The 27,022-nt window shown below is 32.0% G+C and overlaps 1 protein-coding gene across 1 annotated transcript; it reads right to left on the bottom strand.

Annotated features, from left to right (window-relative positions):
- Positions 1–15,020: 15,020 nt before the first annotated feature.
- On the bottom strand, positions 15,021–26,661 carry LOC103580137 (electron transfer flavoprotein-ubiquinone oxidoreductase, mitochondrial). Its single transcript, XM_014440692.2, has 7 exons — positions 26,461–26,661; positions 26,024–26,131; positions 25,599–25,947; positions 25,188–25,494; positions 24,750–24,991; positions 24,038–24,654; positions 15,021–15,854 (listed from the first exon to the last, which is right to left on the bottom strand). The coding sequence occupies exons 1-7, from the start codon at positions 26,489–26,491 to the stop codon at positions 15,691–15,693; spliced, it is 1,818 nt and encodes a 605-aa protein (XP_014296178.1). The 5' UTR covers positions 26,492–26,661; the 3' UTR covers positions 15,021–15,690.
- Between the last annotated feature and the right edge of the window lie 361 nt (positions 26,662–27,022).

The raw sequence follows: 27,022 nt of genomic DNA, 5'->3' as shown, positions 1-27,022 counted from the left end.
TGTTACTGTTACGTATATGGCTCAGAGCTCCCTCTTTGTGCTCTGATATAATCACACGATTGTTCACGGTTTAAGACTCTATTTTCGAACACGATTGCACAAGCTCTCTCGCTCATGTTACTTTGTATTAAGCCTTGTTTGAAATAACGCTCCAGATAATTTACACTCTGCCATTGATTATTTTATTCCCACACTCAGTTATTCAAAAAAAAATTAACAAAAAAAAAAAAAATAAAAACGGATTACTAAACCAAATGCAAAAATCTATTTACAGCAACAATTACAATAGCGCAGTGAACTTAAGCTAAATAGATCGTTTGAATGAATAAACAATTTTCATTTATACATAACATTATAAATATTATGCTATCAGTATAAAAAATAATTTTCTTAACCAAAAATACATTTTTTAATTGCTTTGATGCAGACTTGAGGTTTTGAATTAATGTTGAGTGGGCAAGAAAAAAACAAAGTTGTTAAAACATTTTAACATGGGTAAAATGTCGTTTATATCTATTCTCTATAGAATAAAGTATTATAATAAAACATATAAAAAATAATCACGCTCCCCTTCTATTTTTGAAAGTTGAGAAACACCCTGACGAGAAAGCGTTGGTGGGCACGTGACCGTTGCCACATTATTCTCATAGTTGCCACGTGGCTTCAGTAGGTTCCATTGTTGCTAGCCCAATGATTCAGGGTCGCGGTGTTTAATATGTTCGATCGGTAAGAGTATATATACGTATATATGTATGTATGTATGTATGTAATGTGATGTGAGAGGGGTGAAATGAACATTTGGTTCAAGTTGGTAGAGTAAAATCAAACTGAGCATGTATAGTATACCCGTGAATGATTCCCTTTTGATCAATTTCTTTGGCACACGCATTTTGTATACGCATATATACATGTATATACTCATATGTATATACATATATATGTATATAGATGATCGAGGGTAAAGTATATTTTGTAAGCGTGAGATGTGTGTGATGAGAGGGGCGAGAATTCGATGAAAGAAAATAGCAACAGCTGCTTGGCACGAGCCATTGTCCCGGATGTATTGTGAACAATAACTTGTGTAGCTCGTCGTCATAGAATATGATTTTTTGCTTATACAATTTGCAAAATTTTTTTTTACTCACTGAATCCAATATGCAGTGAATGGTGGCCAGTAGATAAGCTTATATATTTGCGTGTATGCATGTGTGGATGTTGACAATCTGATAAACTTCTTCGTTCATACAGAACTGAAAGCTATAGAATCTAAATATGCGTACTTGTTCTATCGTAAATATCGGCTGTTGTATTTATGAAATTTACGGACACAGGGTGGCTTAGTTTGGACGTATTCACGGACGGAATTATATAGATCAGACACTAATGAATGATGCCTTCAACTGTGACGTTAATAATCAGCTAGATGACTGTCTAGTGCATTGTGCGCACGGGAGATGGGGATTGATTTTAATAATACACTTTTCGATAATCAGTATGTATTTGTTGGGGATGAAAATATTTTATGGGAATCATTTGACAATTAGGAAGCCAATGATAATTTTACGTAATGATTATTTATGATTATCAAATATTTATTTTAAATAAATTGATAAAATGACAAATGTTTCAAGAAAAGAATTCGGTTTTATGTCATGAAATAAAAATTATTACTGGGTTTATATTTAATACTTTGGAACAAAAATTTATAAATAAGCTTCTTTAAAATAACTTTTGAAAAATGAATTTAAATAAAATATATTGGATTATGTGTGTATGTTATAGTATATTTTATGGTTTAGACCTAAAAGATAACTGTAATATGATTTTCATAAAAATTCATGAGCTCCCATTTGAAAAATCGGTCTCAGAAGTCAGAGAGGCGTAAGAAAAGTCGAGAAATCCATATATATATATGTATATTTATATATATATAACAGAGTAGTCGTACGACTGGTGGACAGCTGTGTCGTTTCCACATCTGCTATATCACGGACCAGAAAGTAACTGAGTAAGAGAGCCGAGAGAGAATTTAGCAAAATACACGAATATATTTGTAATTCCCAACTCTTTCATCCTCTCTCTCTTTCTCTCTTTAGTTTAAGCGAGTTGCCAGTGTCAAAAAAATTTTTCAATTAATTACTTAAAAATTAATACTCAACTTTTGCATTCGTATGGTTTCATCCTGAAAAATAAACTCCACTCACGTTGAACTCAATTACAACTTTTTTACTTTATTAACTTTTAAAAAATAAAAATAATAATTCATCAGAAAAAAAATGATGTATTTTATAAATTTTTTTCTTCATAAAACTTTATTGTTGTTTTTAAATAATTATAAAATTTAATTAAGTATAATTTATTTGTTGATTACATAAAGCTATATTATCTAGAGCATGTCTCAATTTAAATGAAATATATTTAATAATATTCTCGTGCCAAGAATGATCCTTTAGCACCAAGACCGTAAGCAAAAAAACAACCACCCAGCAACAACAGGTTTCCTTTGAGCTTCTCTGGTTATAATAACGACGCATGGGGGCTCATTTTACAACCCTGCTAAACGACCATACATAAACGATGAATATACACATATATATATGCATGTGTACATATATAATGTACCAAGTAAACGAACATTGGATGTGAGTGGGAAAGAGAATTGACTGCGACTCTATTACGCGGAGCGGGTTTTTCGGCAGCTGTCAAGCGCTCAGTCTGTGCCATCTGCCGTGTGTTCTGCGCACACTCGTCTCCAGCCATGATAAAAAAAAATTATATATATATATATATATATATATATGTATGTATGTTTGTGTGTATGTATAAAATAAAAACGGGACGTGGGGTCCGATATGGGCCCGCGGCGATGCATACGTGCCGGGTGCTTGTAATCCACGCCCCGGCGACTTTATTGCCGTAAAGTTTATACTTTTAACATAACATATTTTAACTCGATAATATACAATATATATTATGTATATTTAATCTTAACGCTTAGTTATTTTTTATTATTATTTTATCGCTACTTTTTTCTTTATTCAACATCCTTGTAACCAACAACTCAATTATATTTTTTCTCCGGTCTTTTGCATAATTTTTAATGATATCCATTTTCTTTTATTTTTTTTTTTTTTTTTAATGTAACTTTGGGTTTATTTAGGTAACCTAGCGTTTAATAATGGTAATTGAGGATAAGATACCAAAGAGGTTTGTTCGGGATCTAATAAACGATTGATCAAAGTTCAAGTAAATTTGCTTTCGTAATTGAAGTATAAATTTCACAAAGATAAATATGTATTTATATATTTGATAGTTAATATGAAGAGCTCTGGATGATTTAATTAATTAGTCAAAACTCAATATCTAATCATAAACTTAGAAATGCAATTTCCGGTAACACGTGAGATTAAGAAGCCTTATATGGATTTTAGTTTGTTGAAATTTCATTTCCCGGTTCACTAATTGGCTTTTCAATTTAATGATATTACGTAACAAATGTACTTTTGCACATGCCCTTTACAGAATAATAATAATTATTATTCAAATTAATGCATGAAAAATAAATGAAATGTTTATTCGGGTGTAATCTTTTAAAAGAATAGTTTGCGAACTCAGTATAATATATCTTGGGCGATAAAGCTTTGGCTGTTGAGCACACATGTCTCCGGCAATTTTGGGGCTGCATAAAAATTAGCATAACGAGGGATCTTGAAAATTGCCAGCGTGGAACGTCAAGAATGGCACGCAGCCGACGCGTGGCACTACGGCTTAAGGGAAACCGACCAACTCTCTTAACCGGTACGGGTTTACATTGTCATAAAAAAAAAAATAATAATGAAAAAAACTCTAAATATAAATCTCGGACAAAGCATCATTAATCCATGTCACATTATAATTTATAATGCACACTATGTCAATAAAAAACTACAAGAGTATCGTTATCGCACTAAAAAATTCGCGGATTATATTCGGAGTGAGTATGAAGCAGATGATTAATCAATTATTGAAATTCACTCCGAAGGAAAGTTTATTTTAATATCAGAATTCTAAAATAATATAAAATAATAAAATTTTTTTTTATTTTAGAAGAACAATTGCACTGTAAAAAAAATTGCGGAGTGGATGACTGTGTACTTAATTTCCTTGGAGTAAAATTTACTCCAGGAAGATTATCTGAAATTGAAACTCCGGATCGAAGTGAATGCGGATTTAAATAAAATCCAGATTACTCCGAAATGACTCCGCTGAAAAAATAAACTCCCTATTGACTCCGTATACATGAACTCCAGAACTCCGAGTGACGGAGTAAATTTAAATTTAAATGAAATCACTACCGATTTTTTACAGTATGTGTACATTTAATTTTTAGTAAATTAATAGCGACGTTACCAATAAACATGAGCAATATGAACTGCAACAAAATAGATAAATACTCATATGCATATATATATATATATATATATATATAAATAAGCGTTCGTCAGATTTGCTAATTTATAGTCGCAGGCGTTTTATGCTCGCACGTCATACATAGAGAGATACAAACGGCAACCGCTCGACAGGGAGGAAACGCGCATATAATGTACCACTAAATTTGCTGCCGCACGGTAATACCGGTTACTGCCAGATGTACGAGCAACCCTCGTGAACCCACTGTGGCCTGGCAATGGTCTATAGATCCTCACCTATATATACTTATACACATACAATATATAAAACACACGCACATATACACACGCATTTATACTCATGATGTGTACATGAATGTATATAATATGCTCTCTTTACTAATATATACTCGTTCAACTATAGAGAAAACCATATGTGACTATGTGAAATCGCGCTATCAACTGTGTTTGTATATTAAACCAGAGTATTTACATTCTCTATCTCAGAGCAATTTCCCGCGGTGGACGTTACTACTTTAGTGACTAACATATTATTTGCCACTTCAATTCATATTAATATTTTGTACACCACAACTAAATGTTCATTATAACATTAATAGTACTAATTAATATTTTCAATTACATATTATGTATTTTAATCTGGACGAATAAATAATCAAATTAAAATACATGTATCATTGTCCACATTTGCTAAATAACGTAAATTGTAAAATTCAATCTATCGATATTTTAAGGGATTATATATGTAATTGGATACGGTAATTAATATTATGGATGCATTGTTTTCATTAATCCGGGGACAAATATAAAAAATGAATATCGCGGGATAATGTTTGCACAGAGGTGTAAAATAAATTTATCGTGTGTCATATTACGAGTGCGAAAATTTTACCGATGACTGGATACACTAATTTTCGTATTATATGACAGCATGTGTGAGGCTTCATACTTCCCTTGAGTACCACAAAAAATATATGCAGATTTAAAAACAGTTATAAATCCCAACCAGTCTAGTAATTCTGGTGTTGCTCGCCGCAATCAGTCCGCGGCTAAATTATTACAGCGTTTTCTCTCTGTAACCGAACATACGACAACCCCAACACCCACATACGACAATTATTCACGTGTCAGTATATTATGATTGCGATTATTTATCTTGGGCATAAAAGTGTCGAGTGGGTGAATAATACATATTAAATGATTAGCAGATGTTGGTGAAATTACAGAGAAAAAAAATGAAATTCATTTTATACTTCGTTATGCTGATGCTCAATTTTTACTGTTTCCGTATCCCAGGGGTTTTATTATTTTGTGTAGACTTTTAATTATTTAGTAAAAGTCTGAAAGTAAAACTCAACCGTACGAAGGCCTTTTAAAATTTTTTTTTGCCTTTAGGGGGTTGATTTTTTTTTTTTTATTTTTATATTGTACTCGATTTGGAGCGCTGAATAATAAAAACAAAAACAGAAACGTGGATCAAAGCCACGACTAGGAAAAAATGATATTTTGAAATTTTTTGTTTCATTTGTTATTTTATTTATTTTCACTCACAACAGCAGTACATATTCTCACTTTCATAGTAAATTTTTTTTATCGACAACTTCGATTTTTTATAAAGCCTTAAAAAAGAGTCAGGTATAATTAAATTCGATTGATCTAACGATATGAAATAATTGCCATCAATAACTGACAAGAAAAGTTAATCCGTACTTACGGTTAATTAAAGCCCTAGCAAAAAAGTAAAATAGATCCGAGTGAAATATTTTGAAAGGCTCACCGTAAAATTACAAAAGCCGGTAATCGATGTCAGTAGTGACATCTGGTTCCTTTTCCTTTCTATGCAGGTCTACTTTTTTTTTCCTTCAGACTTTCACGGTCTTTACCATCACACGAATGAAAGTGATGGCATGGCGCCAGAGTACAAACAAAATAAACTAAAAAAAAAAAATGGATGAAACTAAATCATCCGACTGTATATAAAATGGTAAAGACATAAAAAGGCAATGTTTACAGTGGATCCTGTACAATGTCACTTTGGCATCTACCTAACCCACATTCAATCTTTTTAACCTTCGCAACACTGTTTACAAAGTAATGTAAATGTATATGTATGTATAAGTTATATTTACGCTCGATTATCAAAGACCTTTTGTCCTCTATTTCTCGATACAAATGAATAATATATTGAGCGCTTTGTCTTTTGTCGTAACCTTCTTCTCGACTTGTGTGTATCTTTCATACTGTCCTATCGAGAAAGAAACCCTTGTAACGTGAACATTTGTTAACAAGTACTATTTGTCCAAAGACAAATTAACACAAAGAGTATAAAATGAATTCTGTAAACTCTCCAACTAAAACATTTGTGTAAAACACACACATACACAATCTAAATCAATGTAATAAACTTTACATTGTATTTTAATTTTTGCAATTAACTAAGTATTCAGTATTTAATTGCTATCTAGTATAATCGAAAGAAAATTTGCCGAGAGCTATTCCTTTGGCGTATACACGCGGACATATTGTCTGTTTGAGATGAGTAAAATAATTGGAAATTCTCTAATGAACAAAATTTAAGCTTTGGTATAAAAAATTAAAATAAATTTACTTTAACATTTTAAATGTTGTTTCAAGCAAAAAATCATTTTAAAAAAAGTAAATTCTTTTAAAATCAGTGTAATACAATAGTACACAGAAAATAAGATTTCTTGACGCACACAATGATTACTCGCCCCAAGAAATTTTTTGCATTATATATAAATTAAAAAACAAAATTTTTTTACAGTCGTAAGAAATTTTTTTTTCTGTGTAGCGCTATATTAAATTATACATTAGCGGCCTAAAAGCATTAGCAGAATTGCATAATTAATTAATCGTACCTTGAGTTCTAATAGGATTTGCTGCAAGGTGAAATGAGAAAATTTCTTGTTTGACCGCTGAAATTCGGTATCCCAATGCTGCTTAACCATTAGTCAAAGTAATGCTCACGTAATAAGTAATGACTTGTGACCCGCGATGACCCGCTGAACACAGCGATCCATCAGCAAGTTCAATAGCAATAGTTGTCTGACTATAGTGTGCAGTGCAATGGCCATTATACATAATACATTTGCATACGTATTTGTAATGGTGTAATTCTGTACAAGCAGCTCAACCCAGTCCAGCTCAATCCATTCTATCAGCTGGCAGCGCTTTAAATCATTAATTCCATTGATTTGCTACAAAACCACCGGATATTTGACGAAAGCTGATTTCCCCATTCAAAGCACCATTTTCCGTGCTTTTATACATTTATTCCACAATATACCTCACATATATTAACTATTATATTACATACTATTAAATATGCATGGTTGATGTTACATAATACATATATATTTACAAAGCTTTTATTAATTCTGATATCTATATATTTGTTGATACTTAATGAATGTGATAATAACCTAGATATCTAAATATAGATGAGGGAATTAACTGGTCAATGTTGAAGGTATGCTCAGCTTGCTACCCAGCCATACCTTCAGTCCATTTGGTATCCTTAATAGGCGGCTTCTGTGTCGAGCAGTTGGTAGGACATCATTCGGATGCAAATGTGGTCAATTCAATGTATAACTACTACAACTACCAACAGCAGCAGTTGTGTGCCTCAATGAGATCTAAACTCTGAGATCATGAGCATGAATATGTATATATATATATATATCTGCACTAAAGACCTATGATTTAAATTTCATTGTTACCGGAGATTTAATTCAAATTTTATTATTATCGCTGTATAGTCAAATTTAATGAACAGTACGTTTAAATAATTATGGGAATAATGAGATGTGATGCTGTGAGACGTATGAACAATTTCGATACCTGGTTTATAATTTTTATGCAAGCATGGGTAGATATAGAGCAGCAACGTTACAGGGAAACAACTTTGACAAGTCCATTAACCAGATTTATATCGGTCCATCGATGATATGGCTTCCACTAGGGCAATTCGGTTTGCTACACACCCGTGATAGTTAATTGGAAGTGCATCATCTGTAGTGACAAGCTTCATCGTTAATTTTAGGCTTAACTATTGTATAATTTTCCTCTGTGCATACGAATTTTGTGCATCGGAACTTTATAAAATCTATAATTAGCTTAACATATTACTAATTACAATATTGAGTTTAATATTTAATTATCTTAAAAAGGGTCTATCCAGATAAATAGACTGATATATTCGTTCGATTTGGGGTTGCCTAAATAAATTATTCAGATACTTTTTTTTTACGCTCTAAAGTGCTAAGCACTGATTCATTAAGAGAATACCAATTTGCAATGCAAGTAGATGCTTGTGGAAAAATTCATGAATTTATTCATTTAGTCTAGAAGAGTTTGATGAATACCAAAGTATTATGGATAGTGAATAAGAGAATATATTTATATATACGTATATTGAATCAAGTTTTTTTGGGGGCGTAAATAATGGGATAGAAGAAAATACAAGGTAGTAAAAGTAGTTGTATAAATGGTGCTTTTATTACGGAGCAATAGTGTCCAGCGTTTGTGGGAAATCAGGCAGGTTACCTAGCCGAGGGGCGCGGGTAAACGCACGTACGAGTGCAACCCTCTCGTTGATTGGCAATGGGCTGCCGGTTACCATGACAACACCATCGTAGCCCGGGAAGCACCTTCTCTCTTATTCGCTTTATCTTTCTCTCTCAGCTACGGCTACGACGTCGACGACGACGACGACGACTGCGACTACAACTATGACTATGACGATGCCGATGCCAACGGCAACAACCCCAGCAGTGTACGGATGTGCTTTCTGAAAGAGGAAGAGACCAAAAGACCTCTAGAAGAAGACTACGGCCAAGACAAGGACACGAGATGTTGAAGCAACGACCTGCTTTGCACAGACTAGGAAAGCGAGAGTGTCTTAAGAATGGGGTTCAAAATGAAATAAGACAAGGATAAACAGTTCCGACGAAACAAAGAAACATACGGAAATCTTTATGATACTCTTAGCAACACCTCTTATTTTTGTACTGTTTAACATTTTATTTCTTTCTTATATCTTTCGAAATTTTTCTTTTAATAAAAAGAAATACAAGGAAACAAAAAAAAATATAAATTATGTGTCAGCGGAATTGAATATCAAGTTTTATTTAATTTAAAAAATATATGAGATTATTTGTAAGTTGAGGATGATTATTGTCGTGTTTGTGACACTCGAGTAATTTAGTTTTGTAAGAGAATAAAAGGCATTGCTATCTCGAATTGCTCATAAACTCTTTCAACGAGAAAAATATCTCTAGCTTAACAAACAATTCCAACAATCTGATCCGCACTTAGCTAGTCGTTTTAGAAAGTCGCGATCTCTTCCACTCCATATGACGGCATATATCCAGGAACGAACAAAGAAATACTTAAACTAGGGGATTGCCGAGTCGAAAAAGATGAAGGTGAAAAGTTAGCGCGATTGGAATTGAAGAAGAAGAATAATAATAATGAAAAAAAGAGAAAAAAATAAGGGAATTTAGCTAAATCTGAAAGAGTAGAAGACAATTGTCACTGGGTGGTAGGAACATAAATTGAATGTGTCGTTTGTTCTACTTGATAAAGCTACTTGCTCTATTGTTTTAGTTTTATGGATGTACTTTTGCTGATGCAATGGAACATTCTTGAATTATTGGATTTACTTTTTTTTTTTTTTTTTTTTTTTTTTTTTTTTTTTTTTTTCAAATGTACTAAAGTACTTGATATAAATTGCTGTTTATGATTGTAAAAAAGGCCAAAAAAATACAGTGGAAAAATTTTTAGATATTTTTTTAGCTCATTTCCTTTGGCGGATTTTATCCTCGCGCACGAACAAGACAGTATTCCCACTGAATTTATGGTCTTAATCTACCGGTAGAGTGGTTGGTAGAATGTCATTTGCTATTTTTTTATTTTTATTTTTTTTTTGTCACTAAGCAGTAAATTGTTACGAGTTATAATATATAAGGACAGAATTTGAGTGTCAGTGCTGTAAAATAGCGAAAATCATAAGAAACTTTAGTTGGAATCACTCTATTTACTTTTGAGGAAAAGTAAATAACTTAGTTACTGTTCAAGTGCCACAATACCTTAGTGAAGATAATAGGAAGTTGATTTAGTTCCTCTCGGTCGTAATTTGCTCTAGCGAGCCGAAAATGTTCCATAAATATTCGACTACGTAGACTGTAGTTTTTGTACATATTTAAAGGAGAAAGAGGAATCGAATTTAAGTAAAATACCTCCATCTTCTCACTTTCTCCCTTTATTCGTCTACTTGTTCTCAAATATATATGCAGTCACTCTGTATACACTGTACACCCTTAAGTTTCTTCGAATTCCCTATGAATACGCGGCATTGTCTTGAATCTCTAGAAGTCTCAACCAATTTCGGTATCTCTTTAGAGTATCCGGAATGTGAAAAGAAAGACTTTATTACAGTCTGCTTCGAGAAACTAGAGAGGACTTTTGAGGAAAAGTTTAAAAGTAGTTTCAAAGTTTACAGTCTGACGTGAATTTTATTATTTTTTTTCAAGATTTCTTTTGAATTTAACTTGCTATTATATTATATTCAGAGAGGATCATCATATTGTCACGAAAAATACACCCACCATTTTATTTTTTACTTTAAATTGAACAACTTTTTTTTTTCGCAAATTAAAAAAAAAATTTTTCATCAAAAGGTCAAAAAAAATATTATTAAACTGAAGTAATAATTTATATTTTCATTATTTCTCAGTATTATTATATTTTATCTTTCCTTTATCTTCTTTCCATCTTGTATTTCAACTGATTGTGAAGAAGAAAATTTTTCAAAGAATACATTTGCAATAAAATATTCATGCAATGATAGAGTTGAATAAGAGACAGTGATGTTTGACAAAAGAAAATAACATTATTATTGACAATGCACAAGAGTTTGTAATGCAGAAGAGCCGTAGAAATTAAAAAAAAAATATAGTACTATGCATGGAGAGAAAATTATGGTAACCGCTTCTACTACGTTTTTGAAATATCAATGCAAAGGTTATGGTAATAATTATTTGGAATTATAGAATATACCCCATAATTTCTGGGAAAAGTTACCATATTGGGAACAATTCCTATAATTATAGTAATAGTTCATACATTGCATGCTACTCGAGTTATAGTAATGATTACCATACTCATGGAAAAATTTTCCATAGTCACGTAGTAATAAATCCTATATTCACATTGGAACAGTTCAACATGTTTATACGAAAAAAAAAATCTCAAAATTTACACGGAGAGAAATGTAAAGTGTGCTTATGTAGCATAGTAATAGTAAAATTGCTCTATAGTTTGTATAAGCAGTCACGTAAGAGCGGCGTGACACAAACTATAGAGTAATGTAATTATTACTATGGTGCATAAGCATACTTTACATTTCTTTCCGTGTAGTTATGATTACTATGTGGAAAGTAATCCGAAACCATTGATGGATCCCATAGCTTTTACTTTTGGCATACGTGAAAAATTACTATTCCATAAATAAAAGATACAAACACTCAGTAAAAAGTACAAACGCGTAGTAGTTTTGAATTCATGATAGCATATTTTACTTATGAAACAGTAATTTTTTACTTTTGCCAAAAGTCCAAGCTATCGGATCCGATTAATGGTTTCGAGTTAGTCTCCACATAATTTTTGTAATATTCCCATAATATTATCGTAATAGTTACCATACTAGTGTTGAAGAAATTACCATGGGTAGTATGGGAACAATTATTTTAATGACATAGGAATTATTACCATAATTTTATAGGAACTGTTTCGATATCCCATAGGAATGAAATCCATACAGATCGAAATGGTTACCATAATTAGTACTGTTGCCATTCCTATAATCGATATGTCAAAAAAACCTGTTACTATACGATATGAAAACCTTTCCCATAACATGCTGTAATTTTTACCATAAATTTCTCTCCTTGTTTTATATTATTTAATAAAAATCTACATGTCGAGCTACACCTGTCACATAAAAAAAAAAATTTGAATTAAAATATGAACCCTCGGCGTCGAAGGAAGCCTCTTTAAATTTAACCAACAAAGAAATTGGAGTAGTTAACAATAAACCAAATACACTTATCTTCCTTAATGACAGTATACCAATGACTATTCTTTGTTGTATGTGATATGATGGACATTTGGCCCCGAGCTGATAGATCTTTAATCCGCTTTGTCAACCCTCATGCATTTTATTTCCGCCAATACGAGTCACATCCCCTTCAATCATCCAACGATTTCGCTCCTTGAGGGCGGTACTAACTTCGACATCAACACAAAGACACCCTCGTTCATATATTTTTACTTTTCAGCTGCAATCAGCCCTCGGGATGACCACTTTTTTTTAAGTCTTTTTATACAAAGGGTAGCTATATAATATTGTATTACAAAATATATCAAATAGTTTACACATAAAAAAAAAAAAAAAAAAAAAAAAACCAAGTGTATTTTATTTTGTTTATTTTTTTTACGTTATCATCAATCATCGCCCAAAAGTAAAATATTATCTTACTAAAAATTTTTATGAGATTATTACTCTTGTAGGGATAATAAAAATCTTAAAAATCCACTGGGATTTGGTCATAAAATGGATAACAAAAACTATATATATATTTATCATTATTATCCAAAGACTAAGTACATGAACCTTTAATTTATTTTCATTCAGGTAATGATAAAATAAAATAATGTATGTATATATATATATATATGAAGAATGGACAAAATAAAATGTATTTTACGACCCCATCAAAATTGCAGACAGACCATTATATTTGATTACTTTCTGAGAAGGGCGTTATTGATAGCAATCGATCTGAACATATATGAAATTACGTTAGCAATGACGCACCCTAAAATTTAATTCTCTTTCTTTGTTACTGTAATTTTTATTTTATTTTATTAAATACATGATACATATAAAGTATCATTAATTTGCGGTCTTTTATTTGTTATAAGTTATAATTTATAACGCATCTTAAGTCTGTCCACATTATTGTCAAGACACTCCTGCCACTCGTTAAATCTTTAGCTGTTGATAGTTGATGTAATTGCCAGTGTAACGACTTTAAGTAGTTCGAGTTGAACTACTCGTGTTATCCAATAAGCCGCCCTCTATTTATATCTGGCCAATGTACAAGCATCCGAGCTAGCATATAGCTGCCTGTAAAGTAACAATGTTGCTTTGATTGACGTCATTACTCGAAGGATCCGACCTAGTACGTCCGGGGCTTTAGCGACCGGTCATCCATGATAAAGGATAAAATCAACGCGAGAAAATCTACATTTTTTAAGTGGAGATAATAATGTAAGTGTTTTATTAAATGGTTTATTATTTTTTATCTAATAATATTAGTCCAGTCGCAAAAAAAATTGATACAAAAAATTGATTTTTGTTGTGCGATTATTTACAATGTGCTCGATCATTATATGACATAATTTCCTCGATATAATTATTACTATTAATTCTAATATACTTCTCTCCGATGATTAGGATAACATATATTTATTTATTTAATATTATTTCTATTATTATTGTTATCATCATTAGGGTAGGGAGGGGCGAAACGGGATACTTGAAGAAATAGTAAGTTTTTAAGAACTCAAATGCTTCAAATACGTTTTTTTTTCTGATATTCAAAGTAAAAAAAATAAATTTCAGCTGCCGTTAAAAAATTTTCATTTTTTGCGAGCAAAATGGGATACTCCCTAAAAAAGGTGGAAAAAAATTTAATAAAGTTAAATTTTCTTTCAAGTGATTTACGTAAAGATAAATCACATTTCACATATATGTTTAAGAACTAATAAATAAATGAAAAATATATGAAATAAAAGTTGAAATTCAAAAGGTTGTAATTATCTATACATCGAAAATAAATATCTTTCTATCTACATTTAACATGATTATTATTATTATTATTATTATTATTATTATTATTATTATTATTATTATTATTATTATTATTATTATCATTATTATTATTATTATCATTATTATTATTATTATTATTATTATTATTATTATTATCATTATTATTATTATTAATGTTACAAGCTAAATTTATAAATTTTAAATAATTTTTAATAAATATTATATTTTATTAAAAATATTTATATTGCGTTGATTATTATTATTAAATAATTAATCTTTGAAAAAAAAAAGGATAAGTGGATTTATGAATGTGTTTTCAAAATATTTGAGGTATACGAGAAATATTATATTTAAAGGAGCTTAAAAGCTGGGAAAACTTTTGTGTACTTGATTTCAACCACCACTCGACGGTACTATCTCAGCGCTAGGTAGATTTTAAATGGAATACATTTATTAACCAAAGCGGATAGAAATTATTGATGAAAATAAATTGAATACTCGCTAGCTCTTGTCTACCTTGTACGTTAAATCTTGTGTGAATTTATTCAATTAACAAACTTCAAATATTACATGTTACGATTAATTTACGTAACTATATAAAGAGCAGAAAAAAATAGTAAGTAAACAGAAACTAAAAAATTAAATTAAAAGTCTTATTAATAAAAAATTTTTTGAATATAAAACTTTTTTTTATTAACTTTGTTAATTTATTTACATAAATGGTATTAAAAAAATATGTTTTCATACATTCAAGGCACATTACCGTCACATGATTTAATTTAAAAGATATTTCATACATTGAATTTATATCATTTTTTTTACTACAGTCTTGCATTGATTGGCTTGCACATCATAATTAAAAACTAATTTAATTTTCATTAAAAAAATAAAATACTTATCATTAGTAACGAAATTGTAAATGATCAAAAAAAAATTCAATGAAATCGCGAATTGTTCTTTTGTATCTTAATTAATTGATTAATTAATTAAATTCCAAATATTCAATGAGCTTTTAATTATCAATATTTTACGAAATTAAAATTTAAAAAATTAATCCAACAAATAATAATTTTTCATATTAAATTAAAAGTAATTAACAATTTATTAAAATTTAATTATATTAAATAAAATATTTAAATCCTCAAATAAGTCTTTGATTAATCAATATATTTTTAATTAAAGCTTTTTGAAACCAGCCCGATTATTTTAATAATTATCATTATATTATAAAATATTATTGTCAATAATATAATGAAAGACGTAAAAAATAATAAATGGACAGTAATAGTAATAAAAAGTAGAGTAAATAGATATATAATATAAAGAATAGAGGAAGAATTTAAGAAAAATGATGTCGAGTTCTCACATGCCGTTGTAAGCAGGTCCACCTCCACCCTCAGGCACCACCCAGTTGATGTTCTGACTCGGGTCCTTAATATCACATGTCTTGCAGTGTATACAATTGGTAGCGTTGATCTGTAGCCTCAGGCCATCGCCACTTTCCAATGGTACGTACTCATATACTCCTACACAATAACAACAAACACGTGAAACAAAATTAAACATAAATAACAACAATAATAATAAATATAATCTTTTACTGAAAAAAAAAATAAATAACTTTTTTCAAAACAATATTTTCTTAGATAGTAAATCAATAAAAATTATTACTTTATTAATTTGATATTTAAAATAAATAATACTTTTCATGATACCTGTATCAAAACTTAGTCTCAGTGTCTCTACAGCCAGTCAAAAGAAGATAATTTCAGTCCAATGTCGCGAATGAATACCAGCAAACGCATAAATTGTAAATGCCGTCAGCGGGCAGAAATAAAATTGCTTCATCTACCCGAGCAGAAGGCTTTGAGGTCCGACCTTCTTCCATGGGGTGTATACAATTTTTCACTAGGTTTGCACCTGAAGTTTAAATTTTAGTCTCTGTTTATGAAAAGAAAAGCGCATGCGCTAATTTTTATCATTTGTTTTCTCATAAACGAAAAAAAAAAAACAAATTTCTTCCCCTTAAACAAGGCAGGAATTTAAACTCTCGATGCAGGTATGGTGGAAAATGTATCTACCCTAGACTGAAGGCTTTCGCAATTTAAACTCTAATACTTATTTGTTTAATAGTAATTTCAGACCATTAATTTTGTTTACGCAAATGACAGTTCGATCTGTGATTAAATTTATAAAAATTAGCGTAAGCAATAAATAGTATTTATAGTTTCTGCTTAATTTTCACTGCTGACACTAGAACTTTAAGTTTCAATGCAGGTAATCATAAAAAATCGAGTGTGTAACTCAGGATAAAACACGAATTCAGACTGCGGGTGACGTCAGCCAACTTCACTCTGGTCTGAAATCATTTTCTTTCATCCCTTGTCACACAATATACTATTTCTTGGCAGAAGGAAATTCAAATTTATTTAGACCATTCTAAAAAAATAGATCAGCGGATCCAGAGTTGAACTTAGGTTTGTTCGACTAAGAAAATGATTTTAAATGAAATATTCTAATTTTTACCCCAAAAATATATTGAATTGAAAATTTTCAATAGCATAATTTCTAGTTAGAAAATACAATATTTGTAAAAGTCATTTTTTCTCTCAGTGTTGTGTAATAATAAAAAAAAATATTTAACAATAAATTATTACAATCATACAATCTATTTTACCAACTTAATACTGTACAAAAGTATGATATAAAATTTTTCAAACGTCATTTTCTTTAACTTTCAACAATCCTGTTATTTCTTCAACATTCTCATTTTAACCATCACGTTCTGTTAACCACGTAATTTTCTTGAATTTTCTCTTAACTTACTCTCGCAACGTGTACTGTAGTAAACGCGTTATAAAAACAAAAAAAAAATACTTGAGCAGAATAAGAAAGCAAATGAAATTAATCGTCAGTATCCAAGTCCAACTCTTTATTTCTTTTATTTTTCTATTTCTTTATTTATTATTTCGCAGTCTGTTTTTACTTTTTATCTTCCTCTCATGAATTGAAAATTCAACGAGATAAAATTTAACTGAAAGCTCTTGCGTGTTTAAGGTGAATTTTTTTATCCTACTTCTACTTTTACCTCTAACGTAGTTCAGCTCGAGGTTCAACTCGGCCTGTGTACATAAAGACGTAGAGACAAATTGAAAGAGCAGGGTAAGAAACATGAATGTTTTGTAGAGAATAAGATATGTTTTTAAAGTAATAAGTCGTTATGAATAAAAAAAACGGCTTATTAGTAAAATGTTTTTAACTTTTTTTCTTATTTCTTGCAGTGGTAGTGAAGTTAAAAATTAAATGAACCTGAAATTTTTTCTCTATTCTCTATTCTATTTTAATATTTTTTTCATCCATTTTCTTTTTGTAGTGCGCTTTTGTTACTTTGAGCAGAAGTACCGAAATAGGTATTCTCCTGTTATTATTTCAAAGTAAAAATACACGAAGCAAAGATCAGATAAAGCTCTCGAGGAAATAAGCCGTGCTACTTTATTTCCCACGGAGAAAATGCAATCTCCTGTCTCTACGAAATAAGGAGCAAAGGGGCAAAAAGAAAAGTAGACGGGAGGTGAAGGAGGGAAAGCACAGAGAGATGAAGAGTTGAAGAGGACGCCGAGGAAAAGGGGAAAGAGCTGAAGGGATATTGTATGGTCTTGGCGGTGTTCACTCCATTTGTATCGTCCGGTCTTAGTCGTACATCCGCAATGGATCGTCTAAGCTTCTTAAGCTCAGTGACAGACGCGCACGGATGAACGTTTTACTGCTATGCCGTTGTCGTTGAATGTCTTACCTTCAAACTGCGGTTTATCTAAAACGTGTGCTAAAGGTTACTGTAGATAAGACGAGATTTCATGGGGATCACTATTTTTATAATTTATACTATTTCACCTTTGATATTTTTTTATCTCATTATTTATTTATGACTTTTCATATATTTTATAAATAAATCCGACTGATCTGCAGAGATTTCACATCAACAATTCAAAATTTAAAAAAATAATTAAAATTCTGTTGATTTATTTTTTTCTTTTACATTTTTCAATAGCAATTATTTCTATCAGTATCGAAAATACAATTGAACTATAAAATTAAAATAAATAAATGTAATTAATTGTTATTATTAATATAAACCTCAAGACCATTAACGTGACATCAATATATCAAACGGTAGTTCCCCGCAGATGATGCTCAATGTTTTATTGTACAATTTAGTAGTACTAGTGTATCTATGTAGTTACAGTAGAACGAGTACATTGAGAGTCTGACTAACTCTCGATTGCATTCACTATTCATGGCTGACCGGAGTTCGCGGTACCTGGTATGCACGTCTGACTCCCACGAGTACCTAATTCACTCCCAGTAGACACTAACGTCCAGACTGTAAACTCTCTCTCTATCTCCACTACCATCTCTGTATCTCTCCCTCCTCCATTTCACTCAACCATTCAACCATACCCTCTCTCTCCCTCTCTTCATGCATCCCCTCGTGAGAGTAAAGTGTCTAGCAACCAATTTAAAATAAATTTTCCAAGTAAATTTATTTTCATACCTGTTTACCCCTTCTATTTTCCATAATACACACAAACTTTATGTCTATACGTAAGTTTGTATATTTTTATATTTTTATTTATACACTTTAGCAGTATGAATTTTTCGAATTACTGGCACTCTCACGTCTCTTCTAAAGTGTCAACCAAGTGAATAACAATTTACCAAGTACAGTCATCTCTTTGGTATTCACACTTTTGCACTTTTATCCTCCATTCTTTTTCACATTCTCCTTTCCACACACTCTAGATTCTAGATGAGAACACATTCTGTACTCAAGACTCTTGAACATTTTACACTCAAGACTCTCACTCCTATTCTCACGCAAAAGCACACACACCCCCACACATTGTCTCGGTGAGAGACCAGTAACTGATAAAAAACAAATTTATTCTCACGGACCTTTTTTTTTATATTTTATTTTGATAGTCTTAAGGATCGAACTGACTTCCTTGAACCTCTCTATCTCTCCCTATCTAAGAGCTCCGTCTTTTCATGTTACCGTGTCTTTACTTATACTTTTTTTCTCTATTTCTTTACAACCACACCTTTAACATTTACGTTAAAGCTCGGTGGCTGTGCTGCTGCCTTTTCCTTTAATACAGACGCCAATAGAAACGAGCGACATCGCAAGAGAAAAGCATACCCTGAGGGTTGTTTCCTTATGCCGCACCTTTACCTCTTAGCGCTGCCAGACGAGACGAGACGAGACGTCGTTTCCTCGAATTGAGGGTGTGAGCTGACTATGTATACTTGGGTTATCGACTCTCGACTGTGGAGTATAGTATAACGACCGAATTTACAAAGACCCGGCGCATTCATGTCACGATCAAATAACACCAAAAGGAAATACAATATGCCTAATGCGGAAGTACTTATTTGTTATCAATTAAATAATCAATAAATAATTATTAGGGGTGTGCAAATACACTGTAAAAATTTGCGAAGTGAACGCGGATTAAACCCGGAGTGAATTCGGAGCAGATGACTGTTTATTTATTTGATCCCACCGGAGTAAAATTTACTTCAAGAGGGAGTTTATTTTAACATTTTGTTTAATTCACTCCGAAATCACTCCAGTAAAAAGATAAACTCCGAATTTGCTCTGTATGCGAAGTAATTTTTTTAAAAAACTCCGAAATCCCGAGTGACAGAGTGAATTCAAATTTGAATAGAATCCATAATCACTCCGAATTCACTCCCGCTTTTCGAATTCGAACTCGAACTTCGAATCGAATAATTCAAAACTTTTCGAATAATTCGTAAAGTCAAATTATTCGATTTGAAATTCGAACTCAATTCACACACCCTAATAATTATTAAAGTTAAATATTTTGATACTCAAAGTTTTCCATTCAAAAATATTAAATTCTTGAGGTTTATTGCAGTGGAATAAATTTAAAAAATGAATAAAAATTTATATCGAAAAAATATTTAGAAAATTAAACATAAAAAAAAAATGAGCTGTAATTTCTTCTTTTTTTTTTTGTTTCTTTTTATCGAACGAAGAATATTAAAAAAGTTGACGAAGCGTGAAGTTCTTGGGCTGATGGGTCAACCAATTGACGCATTTTTTTATCGTAAATAAAAATAAAAGTTTCATTGAAAAAGTAAAAAAAGTTAAAGAGAAATGGAAGAGTGATCGCGTCGTCTGGCACGGTAACAATGGAACACAATAACGGGTTGCAAGCGATCCACAGTAATTTTCATCCCTTTCTTCCTCTCGCGTGCCAGTGATTTGTGGGTACAAGAGTTTCGAGAATTTTGCTCGATGAGCAAAATAGAATAGAGCACCACGAAATTGTTGAGGTTTAAATCCACTGATTTCTCGACTGAAAATTATCCAACAATTTATTATTATATCTATATCTATATTTTTTTCATTTATATAATTCCTCAGCGCTCGTATATTCGCAAACAAACCTCGTGTTTCCCCTTCAAGTCTATTTAAATTACATCAATTAAATAAAATATATAGATATTTTTTTTTTCGGTTTGTTATTAATCGCCGCGAGATAAAATATAAATCTAATTACCAGCCGCATAGTCTTTCAAGTCGCGTATGATTGGAAAATCGAGTTGGATTGAAATTAAATGCGGTTGTAAGTGAGTATCGTGTGAAATTACAGAAGAGGCATAGAAAAAGTTTAAATCCTTAAAATATTCTACCGTCGTACTGGATTCTCAGACGTTAAAGCAATTAACTTACTAGAAATCGTATCGAAGAGTATAAGATTGGAAAGGAAGAAAGGGTACGAAGGAAAAAGCTGAAGGAGATCAAGAACAGTAGTAAGATGGGGAAGATCATAACCAATACCAAGATCCACTTACCATAAGACCAAGAAATCCAAGAAGTAGAAGAGTAGAAATAGAATAAGAATCAGAAGAAGAAGAAGAAGAAGAAGAAGAAGAAGTAAAAGAAGATGATCAGTACGAGTGTGGATAAGTCTTATGATGGTAGTAAAGATGTGAGGGGTTGGTGCTTTTACTTGGTCCGGGGTCGTCTAGCCGTGCGGGGTTCGTCCGGGCCACTCACAGGTTCAAGGACACACCGGTCGATACTCCCGGCGCGAACAGAAAAGGACGATTACCCGGACGAATACTAAAACCGAACGCGAGGGAGGATGATAGCGAATCCAAGAGAGACAGGATGTAAAAGAGGATATAGAAAGCCAAAGAGACAAAGAGCCGTCGTGAGAAAGAGTACGACTGAGGAAAAAAGAAAGCTAAGCAAAGCGAAAGTAAAGGAAAGAGGAATAAGAGGAAAAAATAAAAAAATATAAAATAAACGGTAAGGAGGAAGCGAATCGAGAAACTTCCGAGGGTTCGCTTTTCTCTGCACTCTCTCTGTAAGCTCTCTTTACTCCCAGTACACTATCTCACTCAGCCCCATGGGATTTTATGGAATAAATTGTCGCTCCGCGTACATTTTCTACCGAATACGTACAACCGTATTGGGTAGCGACGGATCGAGTTAGTAGTCGGTGCGATTTATTGCCATTGTCACATCTCTTTAGTCGCTTTTTTTCGTTATTTATTTTCTTTTTTCCATCAGACTGCCGGTGATTCGTCAAAAAATATAATTGATTTAGAAAAATTAATTATTTCGTATTCTGTTTATAATAAATTTCGTTTTTCTTTTCTGTTTTTTTTTTTTCTTTTTTTACGAAAATAAATCTATTCAGAGTTGTGATGGGTTTAAAGTTAGTTCCTTTTATCCAGGACATAAAGTATGAGGGTTAATAAAGGCCTAAGGTAAAATATATTTGTACGTATGATATATATTATAATATGTGTATATGTATAATATCTATATATACATATATATATGGGGTACAAAAGCCCAAAGAGAAACTTGTAGACTTTGAAACATTAAGAGGATTTTGCTCGTTTGCAAGTCTCCCGGTGGTCTTATCCAAGTCGAAAAGCTTTGCAATTGCAAAATGTCACGCCTTTATTGTCCGCAAACGTGTATGCAAACGTACACTCGAGACGTTTTCCTTTTTTCGTTTCGTTTTCTATTATTTTTTTCTATTTTTTTAGTTCACATCATATGATAATGAGTCACAAAGAGACACATGCGGTGAGAGACTTTTCTTTCGTGTCTTCTCTTTCGTATGAGAAAGACTCGTTTCTCCAGCAGATTCAGATAAAAAAGAAAAACAGTGTGTAAGGTAAGTGTAACAATACGAATTTTAACCACAAAGCATTATAACGCAGCTTTGTCTACGATTTTCCACGTCTCTTCAACTCTTGCAGTTTATTTACTTATTTAAACTTTTTTTTTAATGTTATTTTTTCTTTTCTTCCGTGTTCTTATTATACTTTCTAAAGCCGCCATACTAATGCTTTGGATCCCGGCTAATTACGTAATTACAGCGTAAAGTTTATTTACTTATCCGTAATTTATGCATGACTTCATACGAATTTTAATTTAAATATTTTTTTTATTTATTTTTATATGGAATTACTTTATTTATTTTTCATATTTATATTTTTATATATATTTTTTATCTGTAAATTTTTATCAAACGTCATTCTGTACGTAAAATCCTATGGGTATTGTGTGATAATAAATAGAAAAATAAATAAAGAGAATTGATTCCCGGGTGACTGCACAAAATTCAATTTAGAAATTGAAAAAATTCAAAAAATAAAAATATTAATTTAAAAAATAGTTGTGAATTTTTTGATTTAATTTTATTGACAAAAAAAATAAAACTAAACGCCATGCTTCTATTTATTGTAACTAATATATATTTTTTATCATCGAAAGAGAAATTTAAAAAAAATGGTTACACGTTAAATTTAGGAGTATAATTTTTAGTAAACGTTTTTTTTATCTCGGATGATTTTATTTTTAAAAACAATTGATTTACGAGAAGCAATTCTAAACGTCGAACAATCTGTCTCTGGAATAATACCTCGAACTGTCGCGAGCAATCGACTGACTACCGGTGATTCTATTCGCGCGAATAAACGGCTATCGACAGAGTGATTAATGGGAACGATAAAACTGACTGGTTAGTACAGCTTTCTTTCTCTTTCTCTCCCTTTTTTAACTCTTTCATCCTAAATTTTTGTTTCTCTTCGTTTCAACCCCCCAAGAAAAATAAATGATTGTTCAAGTATAACAGTTTCACTCGAATAGAAAATTACTTGACTCAATTCATGTACGTCTAGTAAAAAATTTTTTAAAATAAGGAAAAAAAAAATGAATTTCTTGAATGCTCGTTAATTGACGTCCCCGTAAATCCGACTTATCATCATACTGTAGAAAAACTTGGTCATCAAAATTTTTCGTATTCACTCCATTTATGTTTTTTTTTACCGGAATTTAAATGAGAAAGATCTGACGTATAAAAAATCACCATAACCACTGCTATCAAGTTAGTGGGGTCACTTTAACCTTTGCCCTTTTTTCTTTTTAATTTTTTTCCCTACAAAAACAACTCATTAAAGTGCTAATTTAAATCACGCTCGAGGGCACGAATTTAAATTGAAGATCCAGAGCAAAGTAAGAGGTCGAATGGTCGAGAAAATGACATCGTCAAGTCAACGTCAACTAAAAATACGACGATGACAAGGAATACGATGAGTAAAGTTGATGAATAAAAATAAAAGTAAAAAAGGTAACTGGAGACATAATTTTACTTACCGGCAGGACAAAAACGTCCCTCAGGTCCATCGTAGATAGCGAGATTATTTTTAACCGGCACAGTGTCGTCGAGTAGAGTTAAATGAGGAGGTTGATCAGGTTCATGATTAGTTCCAGTAAGTGCAACAGACGACAGTAAATCAAATGACACTTGATTATCAGGTTTTGGGTATTCAATAGGCGTACACTGAGACGCTGGTTTCAATTTAGTATGATCAGCACCACCGTGTGACAGCGTCCATGGCTCTTTGCCCCTCATTAGCATAGAGAATCCTCCGTACATCAGACCTCCGTATAATCCCAAGCTAGAGTGAAAGCTGGGTCGGAAATTCCTCACAGCCTTTAGCTCACTCCAAATCCAACTGTTTTTTATTTTATCTGTATAAGTCTTGGGTTCGAGACCACTAGTAGCCGAAGTGCTGGTCTCTGCCTCAATTATCGCTTCCACGGCACTCTCGGCAGCCAGCATCCCGCTTTTCATGGCATTATGTACGCCCTTGATCTTGGGTACATTGAGAAATCCCGCAGTGCAGCCAACTAAACACCCGCCCGGGAATTGAAGCTTCGGTATGCTTTGGAAACCGCCTTCCACTAGTGCTCGTGCTCCGTACGCTATTCTATTTAATTTTTAAGTGTCCTTTAGTGGTTTATAATTTAATTATCAACAAAGTCATTCAATTTACAGTAAATAAGTTAAGTTAAACTTTAATACCTCTTTCCACCTTCGAAGGTCGGACGAATAGCCGGATGCTGTTTAAATCTCTGGAATTCTTTAAATGGATGCAAGTATGGATTACTATAGTCCAACCCCACGACGAATCCAACAGCAACTAATGGCGTCTCGTCCTTCAAATGATACAAAAAGGATCCACCGTATGTGTTTTTATCTAGCGGCCAACCAACGGTGTGTTCAACTGCACCAGGGCGATGTTTTTCTGGATTTATTTCCCATACCTACAAGCACATTAATCACCGGCATTTAGTAGACACTGACGCGACCGAGACAACCGAAACAATCCAGACAGCTAAGACAAATGTGATAAAATAAAGTCAAAAAAGAAAGAAAAAATATATAAAATATCTCCGTCACTCGCTTATAGGATTAGATATCGAAATAGCCGATAGTTTGGTTGTTTTTAGATTGGATTACCTCTTTGAGACCGATCCCATAGCTCTGTGGCTCGCAATCTGACCGTAAATTTAATTTGCGCGACACCTGTTTAGTCAGATGCCCGTGACAGCCTTCAGCGAAGATCGTACACTTGGCGTGAAGCTCCATCCCACGTTCAAATGTCTCTTTGGGCGAGCCATCTTTAGCTATACCAACGTCATTAGTCGCTACACCCTTTACCGAGCCGTCTTGGTGATATAAAACTTCAGAGCCTGCATACCCAGCGTATAATTCAACACCTGCTGCCTCCGCTTGCTCTCCCAGCCACGACACAACGTGTCCTAATCTACATAAACAATAAATTATCATAATTAATTATTTATTACTCAAAGAACAATAAATTTGCTGGGATTATTTTTGCTTCTCAACAGCTCTGAGTGTTTTATTTACCTGACGATGTAGTTGCCGTGATTGTACATGGGCATTCCTTTGATAATGGGAATAGGTATGCGGCCCTTCTCTGTTAGCAATGCAAATTTATCCTCAGTAACTGGTGTTTTTAGAGGTGCACCGAGTTCCTGCCAGTTCGGAATTAATTCATTCAGAGCAACTGGATCAATGCAAGCGCCACTGAGTATATGACTGCCAACAGTGCCAGCTTTTTCGATTAATGTCACGCGTAAATCACGTCCCGACTCCTCGGCTAGTTTTTTAGCTCTAATAGCTGCTGACAGTCCAGCTGGACCTCCGCCGATTATCAGAATGTCTGTTTCGTCGACAAATCTCTCCATATTTACGCCTGGAAATTATAATTAGTTATTTTCTTCATGTTTATTGGCCTTAGGTTAATAATAAAATGACTATTCAAATATTACCTTTCCATCTTGGATCACTTTCACGTGGTACTACTGTGTAATGAGTTGTAATTTTAGGAAACGATGAATCCGAAAATGATCTTTTGGACAATTGCTGAATTTGTTTGACTGTTTAATAAAAATAATTAATTATTTGCTACAATTAAAAAACAATTGTCTGTTTATATTTTCATAAAATTATAATTATATGGAACACTTCGGTGTACTTTGAACTGTTACATAATATTGAGCGATATAAATATACTATGATTAATAAAATAATGAACTGATGATTTTAATAAGGAAAGTTGAATGTGAAATGATAAAAAAGTGTTGCAATATTGAGTGTGAGATTATGAATGCTGAATATTGTTAATGAAATTTAAAATTTTGAGATTATTGTTTATGTACAGAAGAAATTTATTGACAGTATTTTGAAATATAAATAAATAGATTACCAAATTTAGTGGTTTTCAAAGCACAGGCCATAGTTACACACTGGTAACTCACAGCTGGGCCAGACTAATTGGCCCCAAAAGTTATTTCTACTCCAACAAGTGTATTATTATTTTTATTATTATTATTTGTTATTATTTGGTGACTGTTACTTCTGTTGATTAGACACCAGCACTACACAACTGATTAGGGCGATCCAAGCGACCTTATTTTTCATGTGTTCGTATGCGTTTTTAGTTACGAATAAAAACTCAACTAAAATGGATCCTTTGTCGACGTATGATAAAGATTGTGGTCAATAGTATCAAAGCAGAGATTTATTATGCCGATAACCAGTAAGTCATCTTTTTTGACCTGAAAAAAATTATATTAATGTATTATTAATTGATGACTGTAGCAGACATTGACAATTTATAAATTTTAAATAAATAAATTAAATTAATGAAGTTTAAAAAAAATAAAACTGGTCCTAAAGTGGCCAAAAACGCTACCTCTACCCCACTTAAAAGTAAAAAAAAATTTTGTTTCTATCTTTTCTTACTTGATTTTAATTTTTAAAAATAC

This window comes from Microplitis demolitor, chromosome 1 (genome assembly GCF_026212275.2).
Source record: "Microplitis demolitor isolate Queensland-Clemson2020A chromosome 1, iyMicDemo2.1a, whole genome shotgun sequence".
NCBI classification, from domain to species: domain Eukaryota; kingdom Metazoa; phylum Arthropoda; class Insecta; order Hymenoptera; family Braconidae; genus Microplitis; species Microplitis demolitor.
Note: the sequence above shows the minus strand (reverse complement) of the source record. Positions and strands in the feature narration are given on the sequence as shown.

Excerpts from the sequence above, each read along its gene's own strand:
- LOC103580137 (XM_014440692.2), bottom strand. The coding sequence starts at position 26,491 with ATGGCCTGTGCTTTGAAAACCACTAAATTTG. Across the intron at positions 24,992-25,187 it reads ATGGGATCGGTCTCAAAGAG|GTATGGGAAATAAATCCAGA; the intron begins GTAATCCAATCT and ends ATGTGCTTGTAG. Across the intron at positions 24,655-24,749 it reads ACCTTCGAAGGTGGAAAGAG|AATAGCGTACGGAGCACGAG; the intron begins GTATTAAAGTTT and ends AAAATTAAATAG.